Here is a 25865-nt window from a genome sequence, read left to right as displayed (position 1 = left end):
TGTCCATGCCCACTTCAAGCCCAGGAACTGCTGACGGGCACAGATTGCATCCAAGATGTAAGCAAACATGTAGATTTCTACTTGTTGACCTTTGGACAGCTGTCAAGCTCCCGTTACCTATTCCTTAATCCTATGAGCCAGCATGTCGAACCAGTTGCATGCTTTGCCTTCACTGGCCAGTTGGTCCAACGTGATCACCCAACTCTGCGGAAGGTCTTCGTGCTCTCTTGGCCATACAAGCGACATGCAAAGATGACCAAGTACTGATATGCCTTCCGCAGTATCTTCGTCTTGTAAATCTGGTTGGGTGTCATCTTGAATTTGGTTGGCTCCTTCACCTAGTTCTTCAAGATATCCCTGGAGTTGGCATTGTTGTTGGGTATGCTAAAGGGTGTCTCCATGGTGATCACTGGCTTCGACAAGTGGTACATCTGTTGATAATCATGTGCCCTGAAGGTAGAAATCTCAGTCCTACTAACACTTCTTAACACCATCGTCTCGGGATCAGTGTGCGAGATGATCCAATGTATCATGTCCATGCATGGGAATGCGGGATACTTGCATGCAATTCGGTACAAGCCAGACTTGTGAATGTTCACATAGGATTTGCGGTCTTCGATATCTTCCCTAAATGTGCCTAAGAATGCATCATTGAACTCCTTCCATTTCAGCTTGATGTATTTGTCTACGATCAGCTCGATGTCTTCATATATCGGCAAAATCATAGACACTTGCTCAACTGCTTCTCCAGTTGCGCTTCTGTCGGTGTCCTTTGACCCTGCTCTCTTGGAGACCATTGATCCTAAACTGCTGAGAGATGGATGAACACCTGCTATATCTGGAGACATGGCGACATTCATGGAAAGAAATTTTCAGTTAAAACCAAAGAAAACATGAGGAATAACATGCAACATACTTGGGGAACTACTGGCAAGGATTGTGCAATTTTCAATGGGAGGCCGAGAGACTGACTGTCAGAACTGCGCAAAAGGCAACCCGGACTGTCGGGAGGCTGGTTGACTGCTGGAATTGCACAATGCGCAATCCAGACTGGCCTGTTGGGTGCTAAGATTGCGCAATGCGCAATTTTTGCTGGCAAGAGATGCAGGCCCAAGGACTGCATTACGCAATTTTATGGGCCAACAAACACTACCTCTCAGAATTTCACAAATCAAGACCGGAGAACACTGTCTAGTCAGATTTGCACATTTTCTAAAAGGAAGGCAGAGCCTTCCCTCTCAGAATTGCGCAATGTTGTCCGGGTAAGGCAGAGTCTGGGCCAAGGTTTCCTAGACCCACCGATGGGCAACTGAAAGAATATGAAGATGTGAATGCATGACGATACTGAGTGTAAGTAGGAGTGAATTATCATGCATGAAAACAACGAATGCAAGATTCAGAAAATGGAAAAACATGCATGTGTGTGAAACTAGTTGCCGAATCAACGACCGTTCGTGCAAAACAGTGTCATGCATGCGACAACAGTGAGATGCAAATGAAAAATAAAATGGTTCTTGTACAGGCTAACATGCATGCAAATGACAGCAAGCGTTCACAGAAATCAAGCAAAAATCACTCACACAAGCCAAAACACAAAAAGCAACATAAATGCTGCAAAAGAAAGGTAAAGCGACTTACCTAGAAATAATTAAGTTAGATGTGCAGAAGACTCTTCGATGTGCTGTGGGATGTCATAGATCCAAGATCGATGTGAAGAATGAGGTCGGAAGCGTTGAATAAATAATTTTGAGGCTCATGACACGCATGCCACAAAGTTAGGAAAAGTGACACTTGGAGGAAAGTTTCTAAAACGATCTTTTCATTTAACCTCCAACTGCTAAAAATAGATCCCTAAATTCTAGAGATTCTTTTTGCATGTTGCTTTTTTTCTATTTCATGAAAAAACAGCCCATGCATGTAAGTCAAGTTTTTTGGGTGCCGGGTGGAACCGGTCAACCTGAAGGAACATGCAATAGTCTGCTTAACTGAGAGGGATTTTGTACAAGTTCTGGGAGGAGTTGGGCTAGCTGTCTAGAGGGATTTCACAATTTCTGGGAGTTGTAGGTGACTACTGCCCAGAATTGCACAATTTTTGGGCTGAGTTGGAGTGTTGGGCCAGATTGCGCAATTTTCTTGAGGAAGGTTGTTTGACTGTATTGTGCAATTTCTAGGCCCAGCAGGTTTCCTAACAAATTTGCGCAATTTCTAGAGGGAAGGCTGGTTCCCCTCCAAAATTGCGCAATTTTATGAGGGAGCTACTCAGCCAGCAGCTGGCCCAAGTCCGGAATGGCAGCCTATGAGGGGACTGAAGCGAACTGGCATGCACAAGCTGACAAGCTACTGAAAAAACCAATGAAGCCTATGTACTTGACAATGCGAGACATGCTGCTAAGGATGGTTGGTAGGGAGGCTCCAAAACGAAACTAAGGAAAAATTTTGGAGGTTGGTTGTTGTCACTACAACAACTCTTTAAAACTGCGATTTTCCTTTATAATTTTTCTCCCATTCTCACAATGTAAAATCTTGCTTTCCCTACACCAAGTTGCACCCCATTTATATATTACAAAACTTATATTCTCACAATGTAAAAGTTTGCTTTTCCTACACTAAGTTGTTTAGTACCTACCTCTTATGCCAAAAGTAGAGAACCCTTACGGGGTGATGTTATCATATAACTTAATTATATTAAGTTCATGATTTAAGAACCACAACCTTGTGGAGAGGGAATCAAATTGCTAATAGTCTATTGGTACATGATAACATAGTTTTATGAAGAAAAAAAAAGGACAACAATTAAATAATTAAACAATAAAATATATTATGATTAATAAAATATATTAATAGAAACATGTGAAAAACATTATTAATAGAAAAACACATTGTTATTACAAATAATAGAACAATTAATAGAAAACAAGCAATGAATGATTATAGGTTAATAAATATTTATTGTTAAAAATAGTATGATAATGAAAGGAATGAAAATATTAATTATGAAAAAATCCATATATTTTTTTTTGGAAAATAAAATATTAATTATGAAAAAAATTCATATATTTGATTTTTTTGGATAATACATTTTTTTAAACAATATTTAATTCTAAAAAATTGATTTCAAACCACATAAAATTAGTTATTCACCAATAAAAATTTAGAAATTCAAATTTTAAAAATTCAAAAAATAATTTTCAATCTCTAAAAAATATGAAAAGAAAATATTAATTATGGAAAAATCCATATATTTAATTTTTTTGGAAAAGAAAATATTAATTAAGGAAAAAAATCATATATTTGATTTTTTTGGATAATTAATTTACGAGTACATTTTTTTAAACAATTTTTAATTCTAAAAAAATGATTTTGAACCACATAAAATTAGTCATTCCTCAATCAAAAATTAGAAAATTTTAAAAATTCAAAAATTAATTTTCAATTTCTAATTAATTTTACCAAAACTTTAATAAACTTTGGAAATGATTTCTAAAAATTTACAAATTAATTAAAAGTTATACAATATACTAATGTCAAAAATGAAATTTTAGTATATCGTTAAGATATATTATTTAATAAACTAAATTCATTAAAAAAAAAAAAAAAAATTTACAATAAAAAAAATTGTTAAAAGTTAAATAATTTATGTATTCAAGCTTTTGTGATCCATAATAAATTAAACAAAGTCTTTCAGTAGAAATCACTTTGCTCTCTATTTAAGCCTTTTCCATGGTATGCCTCTTCATGTGGTCCAGATGATGAACCACACTTGTTGGTTTGAAAGGCGTCGGCCAAAAAATTCTCTCATGTGATTTTTACCGAAAGACTTTGTTTAGTTAAATAATTGTCATGTTTTTGGTTTTAGAATTTTTGGCAATATCATGAATTGCTTGTGAATTTTAATTATACAAAATTGTGAATTTTAGTTGTTTAAAAGTAATTTTTGAATCCATTATATTTTTGAATGCATAAATAGATTCAACATTATGAAAAGTCCCAAAATGCTAAAATTCTAGGTCAAACTTACAATTCCAAAAACTCCCCACTAAATTTCAAATAAAATTAATGAAAGAAAAAAAATAAAAAATAAAAAAATAAAAATAGTTTAAAAAAATGTTTTATAAGTAAAAATATATTTAAATTAAATGTGTTAAGTAAAGTATCCATAACACTACTAAAACATAAAAAATTAAATGTAATATATTATATAATTATATATATAATTAATTATTAAAAAACTAATATTCTAATAAACTTAAAAAGTTAAACAAAATATAACCAAATCCTTTTTGAATAATTAAACAACCCTAAATAATTAATCAATTCTAAAAATTGAATAAAGTATACATAAAGTCATTATCACCATTGTGAGTATATATTGTACATTATGCTTTAGCCACCATTTGCGATTGATATTAAATAGCATACTCTTGTAAAACATTTAATAGTACCATGAAAAATAACCAATTGGTTATTCTTCTATTAAAATTAAATTATTTATGTTATTTAACCAAGCTACCATTACATCTTGATGAATAAAAATACTTAAATACTAAAAAAATAATGAAAGGGAGAAATGATATTTATTAAAAATACATTTAAAAAAAAAATGCTAGAAAAAAAATACAAATTAAATCACTCATTAATATTATGGATAACTATAATTAACGTTGGCTAAGACGAAGTAGTCTATTGAACTTACAAAGTAAATGCAAGAAGGCCCAATGTTCTCCAACATGGAGGAACATAAATTATGAAAAGGGGGTTAGATATATAGTAGCGAACGCAGAGATTGTTTAGGTTAAATCTGTGCATATTTGAAGCCATTACATCCTCGCCATCATTGTGTGACTGCCATACCTCTCAGCCCAACCTGATTGGTGATGTTGAAGAAACCCCTTCTCGTGTAAGCTGGCCACAGTGTCAGCGAAACACTTGTTTATAGGCGTAAATGATTGTCCCAGATCTTTCAGCTTCTGATTGGAGAACTTGTATGGCTGCTTCCTTGGATTTTTCTCATCTGAACACCTGTGTGAATTAAACTGGCTTCATTTAATATATGTATTTATGGACCTAGCTTAGTTTGAACATAAATATATAGAGGTTAGTGGGTGCATACTTGGTAGGGAGGGGACAGCGAGGGCACAGTTTGGCCAACATGTGGACTAGCTCTCCTCGGTGTAGGTTGCATTCTGCACATAAATATCTATGGCAACGCGCTGAGGGCGTTTCATATACTAAAATGTGAGCCTCTGCCACATCCCTCACATCCACATATGCCTGAGTTAAGTTTGCATACGTTTTGGCTGACCCTGATCACCATCATGTTTCATAACTATTATATCATAAATCCATGAAGTCTATTACAAACCGACGAATTATAAGATATATAAAACATTACCCACCTGTTAAGTATTTCATGATATGAGCAGTGCTAGGGTTCATGGCGGAATGCAACAAGGGACCCAAAACCAGGCCTGGATTAATCACCACCAACTCTAAATTCTTTCTCTTTGCAATATCCCATGCAGATTTTTCTGCGAAGGTTTTTGCATAGCAATACCAATTCTGTAATGCATGAATCAGGCCAATCGATTATTAGTCCATGATTTGCGTAACCATTATTTATAATATTTGATAAAAGTAATGCTGTTAATTTACCTTGGTTTGTATACAGTAGTCCAAATCGCTCCAGCAGTCATCATGGACTACGGCAAGCGGGTCTCTGTGAGGATTCATGTAAACCGCACCGATGGAAGACGTAAAGACAACGCGCTTGACCCCAGTTTCTGCGCAGGCCTCCATCACATTCCTCGTCCCTTCCACTGCTGGTTCTATCACTTGCTCCTGCACTCAATATTAACTGCACCCATCAAACCTATATTAAAAAAAATGTTTAACAAGATCTAAAGTTATGAGAATTGTGATCCAGGGTTGATTAATGCAATTTTGAGAAGCGATGCATTAAAGAAAGTAATTACAGGGTTATCGTTGAGAACGGAAGCCATGTGAAAGACACCGTGGCAACCTCTGATGACGGTGAGTAAGCTCTGGTAATGGAGAATATCAGCTTTCACAAGCTCAAGTCTCTCTTTTGCTCCTTCCAACGCTCTCAGATGCTCATACCTTCCACCATCATCTGCAATTTGTCAAATCTCGTTAGAAAAGAAAAGAGTACTCTTGCAAGAGAAACTCAAGTACAATTTCAATATTTCAAATAAATCTTATTTATCAAAAAACATTACTATTAAATTTTGTATCTTATAACATATATTACACTAACAAAACTCCGAGTAGAAATTTTTGTGTTAAACTTATCATTTTAAAAAACCCACCAAAAAAATTGAAAAAATATAAAAGTGATTACTCCATTGATTAAGGTTTGATTTGCTGGGCAAAATGTGAGATATAGGTTAGTTTAATTAGGTTATAAATTTGTTTTTGTTAAATTTGGACATAAATTTTGGGAAATCTGGGTTATAGCTGTCAAACTTCAAAATTTTGAATGTTTAGGAGTTTTTCATGGTGTTAAATTTATTTCCATCATTAAAAAACTATTCAAACAATCTTATGGTCAGATTTTTTGAAAAAAAAAGTGTGAGATTCTTCCTAAAAATAACTTTCTAGAGAATTCCCTCACCCATACAACCTACCCTAAGGCATCTAATCCCTCAGAGTCACCAGGGATCAGATCGGGATCAGATCATGGCCACACCAACCCTAAACTGACTGGATATTTTAGAATGCATCCTCCCCTAACAGAAAACACCACCCCAAAAAAATTGATTCTGAATGACCTTGCTAACTAAATCCATTCTCAACTCTGTGTCAGTAAGACAGTAGTACTCACCCTATTTATTAAAAAAAATAACAATTAGCTTAATAGGTCGTGTGAAGAATAAATGATATACCAGCTGGGTTGGTGCGAACTGTTGCTCGAACAGTGTAGCCTCTTTGAAGGAGTAACTTGACGAGCCAGGAGGCAATGAATCCCCCTGCTCCCGTGACGCACACTGTTTCCTTTGCTTTCTTTATCCTCTTTCCGCTCGACATAATGCTATACTCTCGGCTGCAGCCTGAAACTCTCTCGGCTGCAGCCTGAAACTCTCGGTTGCATAAGGCAAGTGGCTCAATGAATGGTTAAAATGTAAAGGGGCTCTGCCCTTTTTATGCCTTCTTAAGGGGAGGAGAATTCGAGGGCAATCAAAATTACCACGTGGGGGCAGCCATAGAGATAGGCATTTCACGTCCATATAAAGTATTTTTTTTTTTAATTTCTTCGTTGGAAAACGACATTTCGTAACTCAGGCAACGATATTTTCGCTCCGCCAGAGATTTTCAGGAGAGATAAAAACCTGATATAATTAAAGCATTTTTCCCAGGAGGGAAAAAACTGACTCAGTTTTCTATTAAAAGGAAACGGTTCTGTAAGATCTAAAAACATGCGATATTATGCATCACCGGTATAATCAGAGATACACAGGAAATACCCCCACACACACTATATTATGCATCACCTGTATAATTAAAGCATTTTTTCAGGAGAGAAAAAACTGACTTAGTTTTTTATTAAAAGGAAAACCGGAAAAATGAAAATCCAGAAACTATGATCTCCTAAATATAAAAACATGATTCATATGTGCAACACCCATTTGCTGAGGACCATCTAGAAGTATTTTTAATTTACAAAGTATTTCTTATGATTTTTCAATCAATTAAATTATAATGTGTGTAGTCATCATAATTAATATTCAAAGTATTTCTTATGAATTTTTCTGTTAATTAAAAGATAATGTATTTGCTAATTAAAATATAATGTATTTGCTAATTAAAATATAATGTATTTGCAGCCGTTACAATCACATTTTTTACTTGAATTTTTTTTGATAAATAGTAAGTTTTAAGAGTTTTTTTGTTAACCTACTTTAAAGAAAGATTAATTTTTGACTCATTTTAATTAATGAATTATATTAGCATGATAGACTACCAAAGGTCTATATTCAAAAGTTTTATATTTATGTCTAAAAGATTTTATAAAAAATTCAATGGAAACCCAAAGTGATAGGTGCACAACGGGTTACTCTTTTTCCTTAGGCCTTTTCAAGTTGAATTTTATGCCTTCTTGCAGGGAATTTGATTGGTTTAGGTATTAGATCTTGTCTCTCTAATTATTTTGGGTGATTTTCAAATAATAAATAGTCACTTCTAAAGAAAAGCTCTTCCTTTGGACAACAAATTGGAATCAATATCTCAAAGAATCAGAATGGATCTCTTAACCATCTCTATGGTATATGTCTATCATGTTCCCAGAGGCTTGAGTTCAGGTGTGGATGAATTGGCCATGCGAGCTACGTCTCTCCTTGAAAGTTCTCTCCTTCATAGTATTCATTTTTAATTTGATGTTTCGAGTCAAAACCATCACTCATCATTAGGAAAAACCTGATGATGAGTCATGGTTTAGACTAGAAACGTCAAATTAAAAATGAATATTGTGGATGCTCTGAAATCTCAACATCAAAATCCTCACCATAGAAACCGATAAACTCTAAGTTCCCTCCTTGTTAATCAATGTGTCACTAAACAACGAATTCCATGATGGAAACAAGTGTCTAGAGTTTGTGGTAATGTTAGCAGGCAAGAAAATTCTCCCTTGCAGTAGGGAGATACCACCTGATCGAGGCCCCAATTAGATCCTTACCCATTTTGTGTGGCGGTACTCACAAGTATAAAGGCTCCATTGTGTCCTCCTAAACTACCCTACTCTAATTACCTAAATTATCCTAAACTAATGCAAACTAATTTTAATACTAGTCCACTATAATTATTCTAAATATTTGTTACTACGTGAGACTTCTCTCGCTTTTGATGTAATGAAAACTTCTTTATCAATAGTAAGGAAATGAAAAACTTTTAGATTTTGAATTCATGATAGACCATCCTTTGAGTTCGTATCCCGCATCAAATAAACACATGAATGCATATACCAATATATTACAGACATATTTTCATTGCACAAAATAAAAACAATGAAAAGCTTCTAGGTCTTGCAGATATGATCAAAATAATTAATAGGAAATATCAGTCTCTTTTCAAAACAAATTCATCAAAGCGATAAATGCTCTCACAACAAATTCCATTTGAAATATGGACATTAAATAGAAACATAATTAATTTAAGCATTCAAAGATAATTCAAAATTGAAATAAATCATTATGCATGAATATTCATTTCAATTATAAAACTAAAATAAGTATGCTAACATCCATATGAAAAAATAATTCGTTAATCTTGATTCTCAAATTCAATGGAAAAACGGATGCATATAATAATATACTACACACAAATATCTGATACAACAAAATGAGATTGAGATTGGAAAATGAATTCCTTCAAATTATCAAAATTCAACTAATAGAAGAATCTTGTGACTCATGACCCTTTTCTCCTTGAAGATAATCAAATATTTGCTTTAAATGACACTAGTGTTGAACTCTTAACCACATGTAATTGAAATACCTCCACTACATAACCAACCATACCCATGAGTGGAAATGTAGGAGAAGCATTTTAAAATTTGACTTAGAGATCAAATTTGCATACATTGTTTCTTGAAATTTGTCCTCTTAGCTATTATGAAAGAGACCATTATTTTTAGAAGAGAAATGTATTACATCCCAATGTTATTTTAGGTGTGACACATCACACCAAAACTTTTAGGTCATGTGAAATGGCACATGATTACAATTTTCACATGCAAAGTTTAAAGGGCCACAACAAAGCATAGTTTCCATTTTTGCACCAAAATTCTTTTTCCCTATATTATGTTACACATAAAATATTTTTCCATGTATCATATCATATCTAAAATCACTTTTCCCATGACACAATATACATGACACCTAATTTATCTTTATTTGCACACAACATGTATCACATCTTGTTAATTTATGGTGGTAAAATTACTCAAAAGTTTATTTTTGTGTGACACATCACATTAAATTTAAAATTTCTTTCCATGTGAAACATTGCATCACTTCAAAAATTCTCTATTTTTCACATTTCACTTCCTCAAGATTTTCTTCATTGTCAAAAAATGAAATTTCTAAAAGGACTTCTTTTCATTTTGTATTTGTCACAAACTTTCCATCTCTATGACATGTAACATGTGACATACATTTCCTCCTTGGTGGCATATCAGACCAAATTATTTTTTCTTGTGATGTGTTGCATCTAAATGTATTGGTGGTACATTTATTTGACCTTTGATATGATAACTTTAAAAATTTTAAAAGTGTTTCTAAAATGCAAAATGATATTTTTGAATCTGTATAATGCTCATTAGCTCATTCACCAATGAAAACGCCAAAGCTAACCAAACATTTGTTCTAGTTGGCTCCCAAATTCAACTAACTAGCATTTGATAGCTATGCACTCCTTTCAATGACTTCATAGGCTTTTTTTCCTTGCATTTATTTTATATACTTAAGGAGTTAAATTATATGGGTGAGGAGATGGAACTTATTTTTTCAAATTAATGAAATTCCTTGATATAATGATGAGTAGGATTAGTTGTTTCTATGGTAGACAGGCTCCTTGAGCTTAAATAACAAATCAATGGGTGGGAACCCATGGCCACATATCTCAACCCTCTACCATTTGTTTGGGGACATACCAAAGGATTATGATGAAACATGACCCAATGTGAGAATCATCCCTACAACAACCAAGTTCTTATTTCCTTTGTTTTTAATAATTTTCTTGTTGTGCCAAATAACCTCTATTTTTGAACATACTCGCTTGGCTATTATGCATGTTTAGAAATGATGCATGATTGCATAAGGTTTGAATTACATGATGGTCTTGGATCAATCTTATCATGTCTTTTGGGATTACCAATTATCTATGCTACTAGTAATCAAGCTACCTTGCATCCAGAAATTCTAAGGAAGAAGAATGAAAGGTCCATGAGGGTTAACATGGTAATTTTACCCTCATTGTTAGCTTAAGTGTGTGAGGGTTGGGTTGAATTTCCTAAAAAAATAAGCGAGTTTTTATACATAACCCCTTTATCAAAACTACACAAGAACAATAATAAAAGGCTACCACTTAACCATAATAACGCTAATATAAATCTTAAGAGTGTATGATTTCAAATATATTCCAAGAAATTGTTAGCTTAAGGGCTTAATTCAGCAACGAGCACAAAATTATCAACTCATAGGTTTTTGAAATCTTCCAAAAACTATTCCATCTCATAAAACAAGTTTTCAATGATTTTTTATGCAACCACTCACTCTCAACTTTACTAATCAACTTAAAGGCCGTGGAGTTTAATATCAAATTTCTTCTACAAAATTCACAACTTAGATATTAGATTAGACATGTAAAGATAAATATTCTTATACTAGAAGTTTTTAATTTCTTCCAAAAAATCTACATATGGAAAAAGATCTCAACCTCAACCTCCACCTTCCTCCTACATTTATAAAGAAACATCATAACCAAAAAAAATTAAAAAATAACAAAATATACAAAATTATATGAAGAAATACAAATACAATAATAATTTAAAACAATTTATCACCTTATAGTTATTATAAATATTGAAAAGATATAATTAAAAAAATTATACTTCTCTATATCATTGATGAATAACAATCCTTATTTACCAACAATGATATGTCCACTTAGCTCTTTTCCCAGTGCCTTTATAAAATATATAATTAATATTTTTACATCATTGGTATTATGACAAAAAAAATCTAATTAAGCTCATAATGGACCACATCAAGTATATCATCTTTATTAATTTATAACTAGGATAGACCTCTAAGCCCCCTAGCATGACTTAGAAACTGGAGATTGAACAAAACAAACTCCTTAAATATACATGTAAATAGATGGGTATAACATATGTGTCAAAAGTTCATTCTTGACGATCAATGAAACAAATTATGAAAGTTAAAATTTCATTATGAAAGTTAAAATCTAAATCAAAGGCCTAACTCTTTCAGTCAAAAGTGTGTGAAAACTAATCTAGTTAAGAAAATATTTTTTGGACTTATCCCTAATTTGAAGTTTATTAAAACCAATCAAATGAAGAAAATATTTCTTCAACTTGTCACTAAATCCAAAATAAAGAGGTGTGTATTTTTAACTTCATCAAACACTTATCTTCTTCTTATATTAATATTCTCTACTTTAAAATCTCTAATAATTTTTTTTTGTTCTTTCCCTCACAACTCATGAAACTCCTAAATATGTGCATTAATCATTCGTCCTCCTTAAGAGCTAATTTTTCATCTCCTAGACCAAGTTCTAGCCAATTTATATATTACAAAATGTATAATAAAAGAAATAAAATCATAATATATTTATGCATATTTGTAATTCATTTAAAATGAAATTTGAGTATATTGTTATGACTTATTATTCAATTATTATTTATTATTTTAATTTAGGCATTTTGCATTATGTCAAATGAGAATTACATATACCAAAAAAAATATGTTACTAGTTTAAAGAGAAACTAGACCAATAACATAAGTTCTGAGTCTTAAGATTATTAAGACCTCATCTAAAGAGCATCTTGTAAATAAAAATTTATAAAAATAGGCTAGTTGTGCCAAACTCTTCACATACAAGACATGGAAAACAAAAAGATCTACTAGCCCTCTAAGAAAAAAAGCCTAGTGAGTCATAACAAGTATTGGGCAGAATCTCTAGGAATTCACATTGGCTGGTCTTTATCCTCATCCTTAGAGAAAGAGATCTCATGGCTAGATTGATTAGCTTATGGTCTATTATACTCTCCGCTAAGACCTCTTGTACCTCCCTATCTTGCTTGGGATATTAAAATGTTGTTTAACCTTGTGCAGGTTTCTGCGATGATTGATGAGGTGATGAGAGCACATATCAAATCTAGTGAGTTGGCATCATATCAAGGCATGGAGAGAATACCTGCTCCTCAGCACCCTCCTTGAGAATATTATTTGTGATAATTTTTATTATTGGTTATATAAACTCTTAGTCTCAATTCTTCTTTCATGTCCTTTTTCATAATATTTAAACCTAATAAAAAATAAACATCACATAAACCAATAAATTTACACCTCATTTAATTAATTTCAGTACTTTCTTATATATTATAGGGTTGTTTATTTATTTTCTCTACATAATTAATAATTAAATAAAAAATTACTAGGAATGTTTTTGCCTTTTGTTGCGATCGGACTCTAGAATTTTGGCAAGATATAAATGTTTTTTTTCTTTTGAATTCGACTCTGATCCATTTTGGCAAGATAATGAATTTAGTTCGGCAAGATTTTCTATGGTGAAACCACACTAACATTATATCCGGATGAAGGAGATAAGAAAATAGTACAAATACATAAAACAAAAATTGAACCACTCGTCAATATTATGGATAATTTTATTATTATTATAATAATAATAATAATAATAATTAATGTTCGCTAACGAAGAAATAGTCTATTGAACTTACAAAGTAAATGACAGAAGGCCCATTGTTCTCCAACATGGAGTGACAAAAATTATGAAAAGGAAATTACATATATATAGCAGCTAATGCAGATATCGTAGATGTTATATCTGTGCATATTTGAAGCCATTACATCCTCGCCATCATTGTGTGACTGCCATCCCTCTCAGCCCAACCTGATTGGTGATGTTGAAGAAACCCCTTCTCGTGTAAGCTGGCCACAGTGTCAGCCAAACACTTGTTTATAGGCGTAAATGATTGTCCCAGATCCTTCAGCTTCTGATTCGAGAACTTGTATGGCTGCTTCCTTGGATTTTTTTCATCTGAACACCTGTGTGCATTAAGCTGGCTTCATTTAATATAGCTATTTATGGACCTAGCTTAGTTTGAACATAAATATATAGAGGTTAGTGGGTGCATACTTGGTAGGGAGGGGACAGCGAGGGCATAGTTTGGCCAACATGTGGACTAGCTCTCCTCGGTGCAGGTTGCATTCTGCACATAAATATCTATGGCAACGCGTTGAGGGCGTTTCATATACTAAAATGTGAGCCTCTACCACATCCCTCACATCCACATAGGTTGCATTCTGCACATAAATATCTATGGCAACGCGTTGAGGGCGTTTCATATACTAAAATGTGAGCCTCTACCACATCCCTCACATCCACATATACCTGAGTTAACTTTGCATACGTTTTGGCTGACCCTGATCACCATCATGTTTCATAACTATTATATCATAAATCCATGAATTCTATTACAAACCGACGAATTATAAGATATATAAAAACATTACCCACCTGTTAAGTATTTCATGATATGAGCAGTGCTAGGGTTCATGGCGGAATGCAACAAGGGACCCAAAACCAGGCCTGGATTAATCACCACCAACTCTAAATTCCTTCTCTTTGCAATATCCCAAGCAGATTTTTCAGCCAAGGTTTTTGCATAGCAATACCAATTCTGTAATGCACGAGACAGGCGAATCAATTATTGGTCCATGATTTGTATAACCTTTATCTTAATACTTGGTATAAGTAATGTTGTTAATTAAACCTTGGTTTGTACGCAGTAGTCCAAATCGCTCCAGCAGTCATCACGGACTATGGCGAGTGGGTCTCTGTGAGGATTCATGTGAACCGCACCGATTGAAGACGTAAAGACAACGCGCTTGACCCCTGATTCTGCGCAGGCCTCCATCACATTCCTCGTCCCTTCCACTGCTGGTTCTATCACTTGCTCCTGCACTCAATATCAACTACATCCATCAAACCTATATAAAAAACAATGCTTAACAAGACCTAAAATTATCAGAATGGTCCATGGTTTATTAATGTGATTTGTAAGCTCCAAATAGCTGCATGGAATTGGAATTACAAATAGAGTTGAAAGAAGTGATGAATTAATGAAGTAATTACAGGGTTATCATTGAGAACGGAAGCCATGTGAAAGACACCGTGGCAACCTCTGATGACTGTGAGTAAGCTCTGGTAATGGAGAATATCAGCTTTCACAAGCTCAAGCCTCTCTTTTGCTCCTTCCAACGCTCTCAGATGCTCATACCTTCCACCACCATCTGCAGTTGCCAAATCTCGTTCGAAAAGATAAGAGTACTCTTACAATTTCAATATTTCAAATAAACATTACTTATCAAAAAACTTTATTAATAAATCGTTTGAAGAATAATGAATATACCAGCTGGGTTGGTTCGAACAGATGCTCGGACAGTGTAGCCTCTTTGAAGGAGCAACTTGACAAGCCACGAGGCAATGAATCCCCCCGCTCCCGTCACACACACTGTTTCCTTCCTTTTCCTATTCTCGCGCAGCTCCTTTTCGCCTGACATCATGCTTTACTCTCAGCTGCAGCGTGAAACTCTCTGCTGCATGAGGCAAGTAGCTCAATGAATTGTGGAAATGTGAAGGGGCTGTGCCCTTTTTAATGCCTTGTGAACTAGAGGGATGGAGAAGCAATCGAAATTAGCATGCGGGAGCAGCCATAGCACCGAATTTTTCGCTCCGCCAGAAATTTAGTCTTTTGCGGAGGATGGGCAATTCCCATTTGTCAAATGTCGGCGCTGTACAATTAAAGACTTCCAAATCCGCGCCTAATTGTCCAAACATGTAAATCCGATTATATATTTAGGTTAAGTTGGAGTGTTGGGCCAGATTGCGCAATTTTCCTGAGGAAGGTTGTTTGATTGTATTGTGCAATTTTTGGGCCCAGCGGGTTGCCCAGCAGATTTGCACAATTTCTAAAGGGAAGGTTGTTTCCCCTCCAAAATTACGCAATTTTCTGAGAGAACTACTCAGCGAAAAGCTAGCCCAAGTCCGGAATGGCAGCCTGTGAGGGGAGTGAAGCGAACTGACATGCACAGGCTGGCAAGCTACTGAAAAATCAATGAAGCCTATGTACTTGACAATGTGAGACATTCTGCTAAGGATGGTTGGTAGGGAGGCTCCAAAATGAAGCTAATGCAAAATTTTGGAAATTGCTTGTTGTCACTACAACAACTCTTTAAAAGTGCAAGTTTCCTTTATGATTTTTCTCCCATTCTCACAATGTAAAATCTTGCTTTTCCTACACCAAGTTGCACCCCATTTATATATTACAAAACTTATATTCTCACAATGTAAAGGTTTTATTTTCCTACACTAAGTTGTTTAGTACCTACCTCTTATGCAAAAAGTAGAGAACGGGTGATGTTATCATATAACTTAATTATATTAAGTTCATGATTTAAGAACCACAACCTCGTGGAGAGGGAATCAAATTGCTAATAGTCTATTGGTACATGATAACATAGTTTTATGAAAAAAAGAGATGACAACAATTAAATAATTAAACAATAAAATATATTATGACTAATAAAATATATTAATGGAAACATGTGAAAAACATTATTATTAGAAAAACACATTGTTATTACAAATAATAGAACAATTAATAGAAAACAAGCAATGAATGGTTATAGGTTAATAAATATCTATTGTTAAAAATAGTATGATAATGAATGGAAAGAAAATATTAATTATGGAAAAATCCATATATATATATATATATATATATATATAATATTGGAAAAGAAAATATTAATTATGAAAAATTTCATATATTTGATTTTTTTGGATAATTAATTTATGAGTACATTTTAAAAAAATTGATTTTAAACCACATAAAACTAGTTATTCACCAATAAGAAATTAGAAATTCAAATTTTAGAAATTCAAAAAATAATTTTCAATTTCTAAAAAATATGAAAAGAAAATGTTAATTATGGAAAAATCCATATATTTATTTTTTTTGGAAAATAAAGTATTAATTATGGAAAAAATCATATATTTGATTTTTTTGGATAATTAATTTATGAGTACATTTTTTTAATCAAATTTTAATCCTAAAAAAATGATTTTAAACCACATAAAATTAGTCATTCTCAATCAAAAATTAGGAATTCAAATTTTAAAAATTCAAAAAATAATTTTCAATTTCTAATTAATTTTACCAAAACTTTAATAAACTTTGGAAATGATTTCTAAATATTTACAAATTAATTAAAAGTTATACAATATACTCTACCTTCCACGGATATAATAAGTAAAACAATGATATGTTTAATCACATTTGTAATGTCAAAAATGAAATTGTAGTATATCGTTAAGATATACTATTTAATAAAATAAATTCATTACTTTTCTTTGTGTCTTTTTTAAAATAAATATTTTATATAATAAAAAAAATTGTTAAAAGTCAAATAATTGTCATGTTTTTGGTTTCGATTGAAATTTGGTTTTAGAATTTTTGGCAATATCATGAATTGCTTGTGAATTTTAGTTATACAAAATTGTGAATTTTAGTTGTTTAAAAATAATTTTTGAGTCCATTGTATTTTTGAATGCATAAATAGATTCAACATTATAAAAAAATTCCCAAAAAAACTAAAATTCCAGATCAAACTTACAATTCCAAAAAATCCCCACTAAATTTCAAATAAAATTAACGAAAAAGAAAAAAAAAGAAAAAAAACAAACAACCAAACAAACAAACAAACAAACAAACAAAACAAAACAAAAAACAAAAAAATCGTTTAAAAAAATGTTTTATAAGTAAAACTATATTTAAATAAAATGTGTTAAGTAAAGTATCCATAACTCTACTAAAACATCAAAAATTAAATATATATTATATGATTATATATATAATTAATTATTAAAAAACTAATATTCTAATAAACTTAAAAAGTTAAATAAAATATCAGCAAATCCTTTTTGAATAATTAAACAACCCTAAATAATTAATCAATTCTAAAAATTGAATAAAGTATACATAAAGTCATTATGACCATTGTGAGCATATATTGTACATTATGCTTGAGCAACCATTTTGGATTGATATTAAATAGCATATTCGTGTAAAACATTTAATAATACCATGAAGAATAACCAATTGGTTATTCTTCGATTAAAATTAAATTATTTATATTATTTAACTAAAATACGAATACATCTTGATGAAATCATCAGAGATAAATGATAATCATTAAAAATACTTAAATACTAAAAAAAATAATGAAGGTAAGAAATGATATTTATTAAAAATACATAAAAAAAAATACTAGAAAAAAATACAAATTAAATCAGTCATTAATACTATGGATAACTATAATTAACGTTGGCTAAGACGAAGTAGTCTATTGAACTTACAAAGTAAATGCAGGAAGGCCCACTATTCTCCAACATGGAGGAACATAAATTATGAAAAGGAGGTTAGATATATAGTAGCGAATGCAAAGATTGTTTAGGTTTAATCTGTGCATATTTGAAGCCTTTACATCCTCATCATCATTGTGTGACTGCCATCCCTCTCATCCCAACCTGATTGGTGATGTTGAAGAAACCCCTTCTTGTGTAAGCTGGCCATAATGTTAGCCAAACACTTGTTAATAGGCAGAAATGATTTTCCCAGATCCTTCAGCTTCTGATTGGAGAACTTGTTTGGCTTCTTCCTTGGATTTGTTTCATTTGAACACCTGTGTGCATTAAGCTAGATTCATTTAATATATTTATTTATGGATGTAGCTCAACATAGATATATAGAGGTTAGTGGGTGCATACTTGGTAGGGAGGGGACAGCGAGGGCATAGTTTGGCCAACATTTGGACTAGCTCTCCTCAGTGCAGGTTGCATTCTGCACATAAATATCTATGGCAACGCGCTGAGGGCGTTTCATATACTAAAATGTGAGCCTCTTCCACATCCCTCACATCCACATATGCTTGAGTTAAGTTTGCATACGTTTTGGCTGACGCTGATCATCATCATGTTTCATAACTATTATATCATACATCAATGAAGTCTATTACAAACCAACTAATTATAATATATATAAAAACATTAAGAACCTGTTTATTATTTCATGATATGAGCAGTGCTAGGGTTCACGGTGGACTGCAACAAGGTACCCAAAACCAGGATTGGATTAAGCACCGCCAACTCTAAATTCCTTCTCTTTGCAATATCCCATGCAGATTTTTCTGCCAAGGTTTTTTCATAGCAATACCAATTCTGTAATACATGAATTAGGCCAATCGATTATTAGTCCATGATTTGCGTAACCATTATTTATAATATTTGATAAACGTAACGCTATTAATTTACCTTGGTTTGTATACAATATTCCAAATCGCTCCAGTCATGGACTACGACAAGTGAGTCTCTGTGAGGATTCATGTAAACTGCACCGATGGAAGACGTAAAGACAATGCGCTTGACCCTAGTTTCTGCACAGACCTCCATCACATTCCTCATCCCTTTCACTGCTGGTTCTATCACTTGCTCCTGCACTCAATATTAACTGCACCCATCAAACCTATATTAAAAAAACAATGGTTAACCAGATTTAAAGTTATGAAAAATTCATTCCCTTAATTTTCATGTGAAAATGTATTGATGTATATATGGATTTTGATGACTGATATGTTTATTGCATTTATGTTCTTATTATGTTGTTTATATGCAGATTTACCCCGAAAGTTGTTAGAGCCCGCACTATTGAGAGGTTGGTTAACTGCTGGAATTGCGTAATGCACAATCCAGAGTTGCCCGTTGGGTGTGTAGATTGCACAATGCGCAATTTCAGTTGGCAAGTGATGTAGGCTTAAGGACTACATTGCGTAATTTTCCGGGCCAATAGAAACTACCTCTCAGAATTGCATAAAGCAACACTGGAGGACACTATTTGGCTAGATTTTCATATTTTCTAGGAGGAAGGCAAAGACTTCCCTCTCATAATTATGCAATGTTGTCCAGGCAAGGCAGAGTTCGGGCCAAGGTTGCCTAGATCCATCGATGGGCAACTAAAAGCATATGGAGATGTGAATGCATTGGGTTATTGAGTGTAAGCATGAGTGAATGATCATGCATGCAAACAATGAATGAAAGATTCAAAAAAGGGAAAAGCATGCATGTGTGTGAAACGAGTTGCCAAATCGACAACCGTTCATGCAAAACAATGTCATGCATGCGGCAACAGGGAGATGCAAACAAAAACTAAAATGGTGCTTGTATAGGCTAACATGCATGCAGACACCAATAAACGTTCACAGAAATCAAGCAGACAACACTCACACAAGCCAAAACACAAAAAGTGATAGAAATGCTGCAAAAGACAAGTAAAGTGGACTTACCCAGAAATAGCTGAGCTGGATGTGCCGAAGACTCCTAGATGTGTTGTGGGATGTCAGAGGTCCAATATCGATATGAAGAATGAGCTCTGAAGCATCAAATAAATAAGTTTGGGGCTCATGACACGCATGCCACAAATTTTGGAAAAAGTGACACTTGGAGGAAAGTTTATAAAGCAATCTTTGCATGTAACCTCTAGCTTCTAAAAATAGATCCCTAAAATATAGGGCTGATTTTTGCATGTTGCTTTTTTCTATTTAGGGAAAAAGCAGCCCATGCAAGCAAGTCAAGTTTTCTAGGTCCCAAGTGTAACAAGTTAACCTGAAGGCACATGCAACAGCCTGCTTAATTGAGAGGGATTTTTGTGCAATTTCTGGGAGGACCTGGGCTGGCTGTCTAGAGGGATTACGCAACTTATGGGAGGAGCAGGTGACTACTACCCAAAATTGCACAATTTCTAGGCTGAGCTACAGTACTAGGCCAGATTGCACAATTTTCCTTATGAAGGTTGTTTGACTGTATTTCGCAATTTCTAGTGCCAACAGGTTTCCAATAGATTTGTGAAATTTCTGGAGGGAAGGTTGGTTCCCCTCCAGAATTGCGCAATTTTCTGAGAGAGCTGCTCAGCCAACAGCTGGCCCAAGTCTAGAATGGTTGTTTTTTAGGGGATTGAAGCGAAATGACATGCACAGGCTGGCAAGTTGTTGAAAAATCAATGAAGCCTATGTACATGACAATGCAAGACATGCTGCTAAGGATGGTTGGTAGGAAGGCTCCAAAACAAAGCTAAGGCAAAATTTTGGAGGGTGGTTATAGTCGCTACAACAACTCTTTAAAAGTGCAATTTTCCTTTATAATTTTTCTCCCATTCTCACCATGTAAAAGTTTGTTTTTCCTACACCAAGTTGCACCCCATTTATATATTACAAAATTTATATTTTGACAATGTAAAAGTTTTATTTTCCTACACTAAGTTGTTTAGTACCTACCTCTTATGCAAAAAGTAGACAAATGATGTTAACCTATAACATAGTTATATTAAGTTCATGATTTAAGCACCACAACCTTGTGGAGAGGGAATCATATTGCTAATAGTCTTTTGGTACATGATAACATAGTTTTATGAAAAAAAGTGATGACAACAATTAAATAATTAAACAATAAAAAATATTCTCATTAATAAAATATATTAATAGAAACATGTGAAAAACATTATTATTAGAAAAACACATTGTTATTACAAATAATAGAACAATTAATAGAAAGGAAGTAACGAATGATTATAGGTTAATAAATATTTATTGTTAAAAATAGTATGATAATGAATGGAAAGAAAACATTAATTATGGAAAAATCCATATTTTTTTTGGAAAAGAAAATATTAATTATGGAAAAAATCATATATTTGATTCTTTTGGATAACTAATTTACTAGTACATTTTTTTAAACAATTTTTAATTCTAAAAAATTGATTTTAAACCACAGAAAATTAGTTATTCACCAATAACAAATCAGAAATTCAAATTTTAAAAATTTTAAAAATAATTTTCAATTTCTAAAAAAATATGAAAAAGAAAATATTAATTATGGACGTCTCTTATAATAATTTCCATAATGTTTCATAACTATTATATCATAAATCCATGACGTCTCTTACAAAACAACGAATTATAAGATATATAAAAACATTACCCACCTGTTAAGTATTTCATTATATGAGCAGTGCTAGGGTTCATGGCAGAATGCAACAAGGGACCCAAAACCAGGCCTGGATTAATGACCACCAACTCTAAATTCTTTCTCTTTGCAATATCCCATGCAGATTTTTCTGCCAAGGTTTTTGCATAGCAATACCAATTCTGTAAAGTCAGGCCAATCATTTATTAGTCCATGATTTGTATAACCTCTATCTTAATATTTGGTATAAGTAATGTTGTTAATTAAACCTTGGTTTCTACGCACTAGTCCAAATCGCTCCAGCAGTCATCATGGACTATGCCAAGTGGGTCTCTGTGAGGATTCATGTAAACCGCACCGATGGAAGACGTGAAGACAACGCGCTTGACCCCAGTTTCTGCGCAGGCCTCCATCACATTCCTCGTCCCTTCCACTGCTGGCTCTATCACTTGCTCCTGCACTCAATATTAACTGCACCCATCAAACCTATATTAAAAAAAAATGCTTAACAAGATCTAAAGTTATGAGAATGGCGGTCCTTGGTTGATTAATGCAATTTTAAGCTCCAAGTAAGTGAATATAATTGTTATTATATAAGAAGCGATGAATTAAAGAAAGTAATTACAGGGTTATCGTTGAGAATGGAAGCCATGTGAAAGACACCGTGGCAACCTCGGATGACTGGGAGTAAGCTCTGGTAATGGAGAATATCAGCTTTCACAAGTTCAAGTCTCTCTTTTGCTCCTTCCAACACTCTCAGATGCTCATACCTTCCACCGTCATCTGCAATTTGTCAAATCTCGCTAGAAAAGAAAAGAGTACTCTTGCAAGAGAAACTCAAGTACAATTTCAATATTTCAAATAAATCTTATTTATCAAAAAACTTTACTATTAACTTTTGTATCTTATAACATATATTACACTTAATAAAACCCCGAGTAGAAAATTTTTTTGGGTTAAACTTATCATTTTAGAAAACCCACCAGAAATATTGAAAAAAAAAATGTGATTACTCCATTGATTAAGGTTTGATTTGCGAGAGAAACTATGAGATATAGCTTAGTTTAATTAGTTCACAAATTTGTTTTAAAAATAGTGGAAATTTTGATATTATTTTTTTATTAAATTTGGACATAAATTTTAGGAATGTTAAATTTTAAGATTTTGAATACTAAGGAGTTTTTCATGGTATTAAATCCATTTCCATCATTAAAAAACTATCCAAACAATTTTATGGTCAGATTTTTTGAAAAAAAAGTGTGAGATTTTCACTAAAATTAATTTTTTAAAAGATTCCCTCACCCATACAACCTACCAAGATGCATCTAATTCCTCAGAGTGACCAGGGATCGGATCACACCTGGCCACACCAACCCTAATCTGGCTAAATTTTTTTAACATGCCTCCTCCGCCAATACAACCACTCCATAAAATTTAATTCTAGAGGAAGTCACTAACTAAGCCCATCCTCTTTGTGTTAGTAAGACAATAGTACTCAAACCTATTTATTAAAAAAAAAATAATCGTGTGAAGAATAAATGATATACCAGCTGGGTTGGTGCGAACTGATGCTCGAACAGTGTAGCCTCTTTGAAGGAGTAACTTGACGAGCCAGGAGGCAATGAATCCCCCTGCTCCCGTCACGCACACTCTTTCATTTGCTTTCTTTATCTTCTTTTCGCGTGACATAATGCTGTACTCTCGGCTGCAGCCTGAAACTCTCGGCCGCATCTTTTCGCGTGACATAATGCTGTACTCTCGGCTGCAGCCTGGAACTCTCGGCCGCATAAGGCAAGTGGCTCAATGAATGGTTGAAATGTGAAGGAGAAATTGAGGGCAATCAAAATTAGCACACGGGGGCAGCCATAGAGATATGCATTTCACGTCAACATACAGCAATTTATTTTTAAATTTTTTCCCTTGAAAAACGATATTTCGTAACTCAAGCAACGATATTTTCGCTCCGCCAGGGATTTTCCGTTCTGTGGAGAATAGACACTTGCACTGGTCAAATGTGGTCCGTGTTTAGTCTGTGCATATTGAATTTAATATGTTTAATTTTGCACCTGGTCGGAATTTATTACAATCACAAATTTGATTGGCAATCTTTGTATAATAGAAAGGCAGCTTCAGGGGTTTTCCAGGGTAGTAAATTTACATATACAATAAAAATTGTATTTCAAATTTTTCTACCAAATTCTAACAGCAAAATGTTTAAAAAATCATACTCATACAACTCCAACAAAATATAAAAAAATTCTCACACAAAAAAAATCGGAGATACACCTGAAATAGCCCCACATACCCCACACATGATATTATGCATCAACGGTATAATTAAAGCATATTTTCCGAGAAAGAAAAAACTGACTCAGTTTTCTTTTAACCACTGGTAGGCTATCAAGTTGTGTTATAATCATACCACTTGGAGGAAAAAGAGTTCCATTCTTTCGAGTGCATTTGTTCCTTAGATGAGAAAAAATAGTTGAGAGGGATATGAGATAAAGCACACTGAGAGGATTTTTTCACTACAATAACCCACTAGCCACAAGCCATACTTCTTTGTACTCATAGCCACTTTCTCTTCAGAGGAAGAGAGCATATCAACCTCAACTTCTAAGTAGGTTTTTCTCCTAAAAGGGTTTCCTTGGTCACATCTTGTGTCAAATGTGTTTGTGAGATTTTATTTCACTGTTCTCTATTTTCTGCATAATTTTAATTCACACAGATACACTATTAACAATAATCTACATATCTAGAAATCTAAAATGAAATAAAATTGTAATAGTGTAGAATTTCAAATTTTAAATATAATTTTATCATATCTATTGCAACAACTATTCAACTAAATATCCACGACAGTTTATGGATAACACAAATAGAAACATTTTAGATGTGATATACAAAATTGTTGAAGATACATTGCACCCAAAATAATTTTAAGTGTGATACACATGAGGTTGCTTAAGTCATGTTTCATACAAAAGTAGTTTAGGTGTGACATGCATGTGGTAGAACATTTTAATTGTTTTTATAAGGCACATGAGACAAAATTCTTAATGGTTATGTCCAATGTTTTAAAGGGAGCAATGTATCACATTGGAAGTTTTTGGAGGTGTGAAATGATGCACATAAAGTTTAATGGATTGCACTAAAAGTTTTATATCATGTAATATTATATTGTTGCACACTACATGTTGAAATGACATTCCTATTGTATACACTATCCTCTCCATGAATTGTCTATCTACACCAATCTCTATTGAGATGAGATATCCATGCATCCATAATTTCAAAATATATGTCTTTGGGTAATATAGAATTCCTAAGAAAACAAGAATATTAATAACATAAAACTAGTACTTGAGCATAAGAGCAATAATGTAAATCTTAGAATGTAGAATCTCAAAATTTCCATGAAATTCTTATCTAAAAGGTTAAACATGAAATGTAAGGGCACAAAATTATAAACTCACAAGATTTTGAATTCTTCCATGAAATATTCCATTTGATGGGACAATTTTTTAATGGTTTTTCATACTACTACTCACTCTCCACTATCTTGTAGAACTCAAAGGTTACAGGAGTCTAAATTCAATTTGTTATATCAATTTTCAACTTAGATATTAATATTAACATCTAAGGGCATAAAATTATTTTCTCAAAAGGTTTCTAGTTCTTCCAAAATATTTTTTTATAGAAAAAGTCACGTCTATATATATATATCTAAAAATATCGATGATATTATTAATGGATCTTCTAAAATGGTAGAAGGCCAAGGACCAAGATCATTATTATTACATAAAAAACTAATATTCATAAATGACATAGATGTGCAAAGTTTTTCCAATTATACTACCCAACATTTGTAACACCCATAAGGTGAAAAATTACTTTAATTTTTATTTAGTTTTTAATATTGTTTCCTAGGTGATAGCTCAGAGAAATCTTTCAAGTACTTCCTTTAAATTTGTGGATGATATCAAGGGTAAACCCTATAATTTTTGGGG

The 25865-nt window shown here is 33.0% G+C and overlaps 2 protein-coding genes and 1 pseudogene across 2 annotated transcripts; all 3 read right to left on the bottom strand.

Annotated features, from left to right (window-relative positions):
• Window positions 1-4817: 4817 nt before the first annotated feature.
• On the bottom strand, window positions 4818-7044 carry LOC149161928 (cinnamoyl-CoA reductase 1-like). The gene is made up of 6 exons (XM_089435047.1): window positions 6903-7044; window positions 5973-6130; window positions 5653-5838; window positions 5397-5559; window positions 5111-5303; window positions 4818-5019 (listed from the first exon to the last, which is right to left on the bottom strand). The coding sequence occupies exons 1-6, from the start codon at window positions 7042-7044 to the stop codon at window positions 4818-4820; spliced, it is 1044 nt and encodes a 347-aa protein (XP_089291173.1).
• Window positions 7045-13570: 6526 nt separating this feature from the next.
• Window positions 13571-15385, bottom strand: LOC149161927 (cinnamoyl-CoA reductase 2-like). The gene is made up of 7 exons (XM_089435592.1): window positions 15191-15385; window positions 14914-15071; window positions 14552-14737; window positions 14296-14458; window positions 14140-14201; window positions 13915-14045; window positions 13571-13823 (listed from the first exon to the last, which is right to left on the bottom strand). Exons 1-7 carry the CDS (start codon window positions 15342-15344, stop codon window positions 13622-13624), a joined length of 1056 nt encoding a protein of 351 aa, XP_089291718.1. The 5' UTR covers window positions 15345-15385; the 3' UTR covers window positions 13571-13621.
• A 2937-nt stretch (window positions 15386-18322) lies between these two features.
• LOC149161926 (cinnamoyl-CoA reductase 1-like) lies at window positions 18323-23586 on the bottom strand (annotated as a pseudogene).
• Window positions 23587-25865: the final 2279 nt, after the last annotated feature.

Source organism: Pinus tabuliformis, chromosome 5_2 (assembly GCF_031772625.1).
Source record: "Pinus tabuliformis cultivar Carrire ecotype Pingquan chromosome 5_2, CPIR1, whole genome shotgun sequence".
Taxonomy (NCBI): Eukaryota; Viridiplantae; Streptophyta; class Pinopsida; order Pinales; family Pinaceae; genus Pinus; species Pinus tabuliformis.
This window is presented reverse-complemented; position numbering and strand designations above follow the sequence as displayed.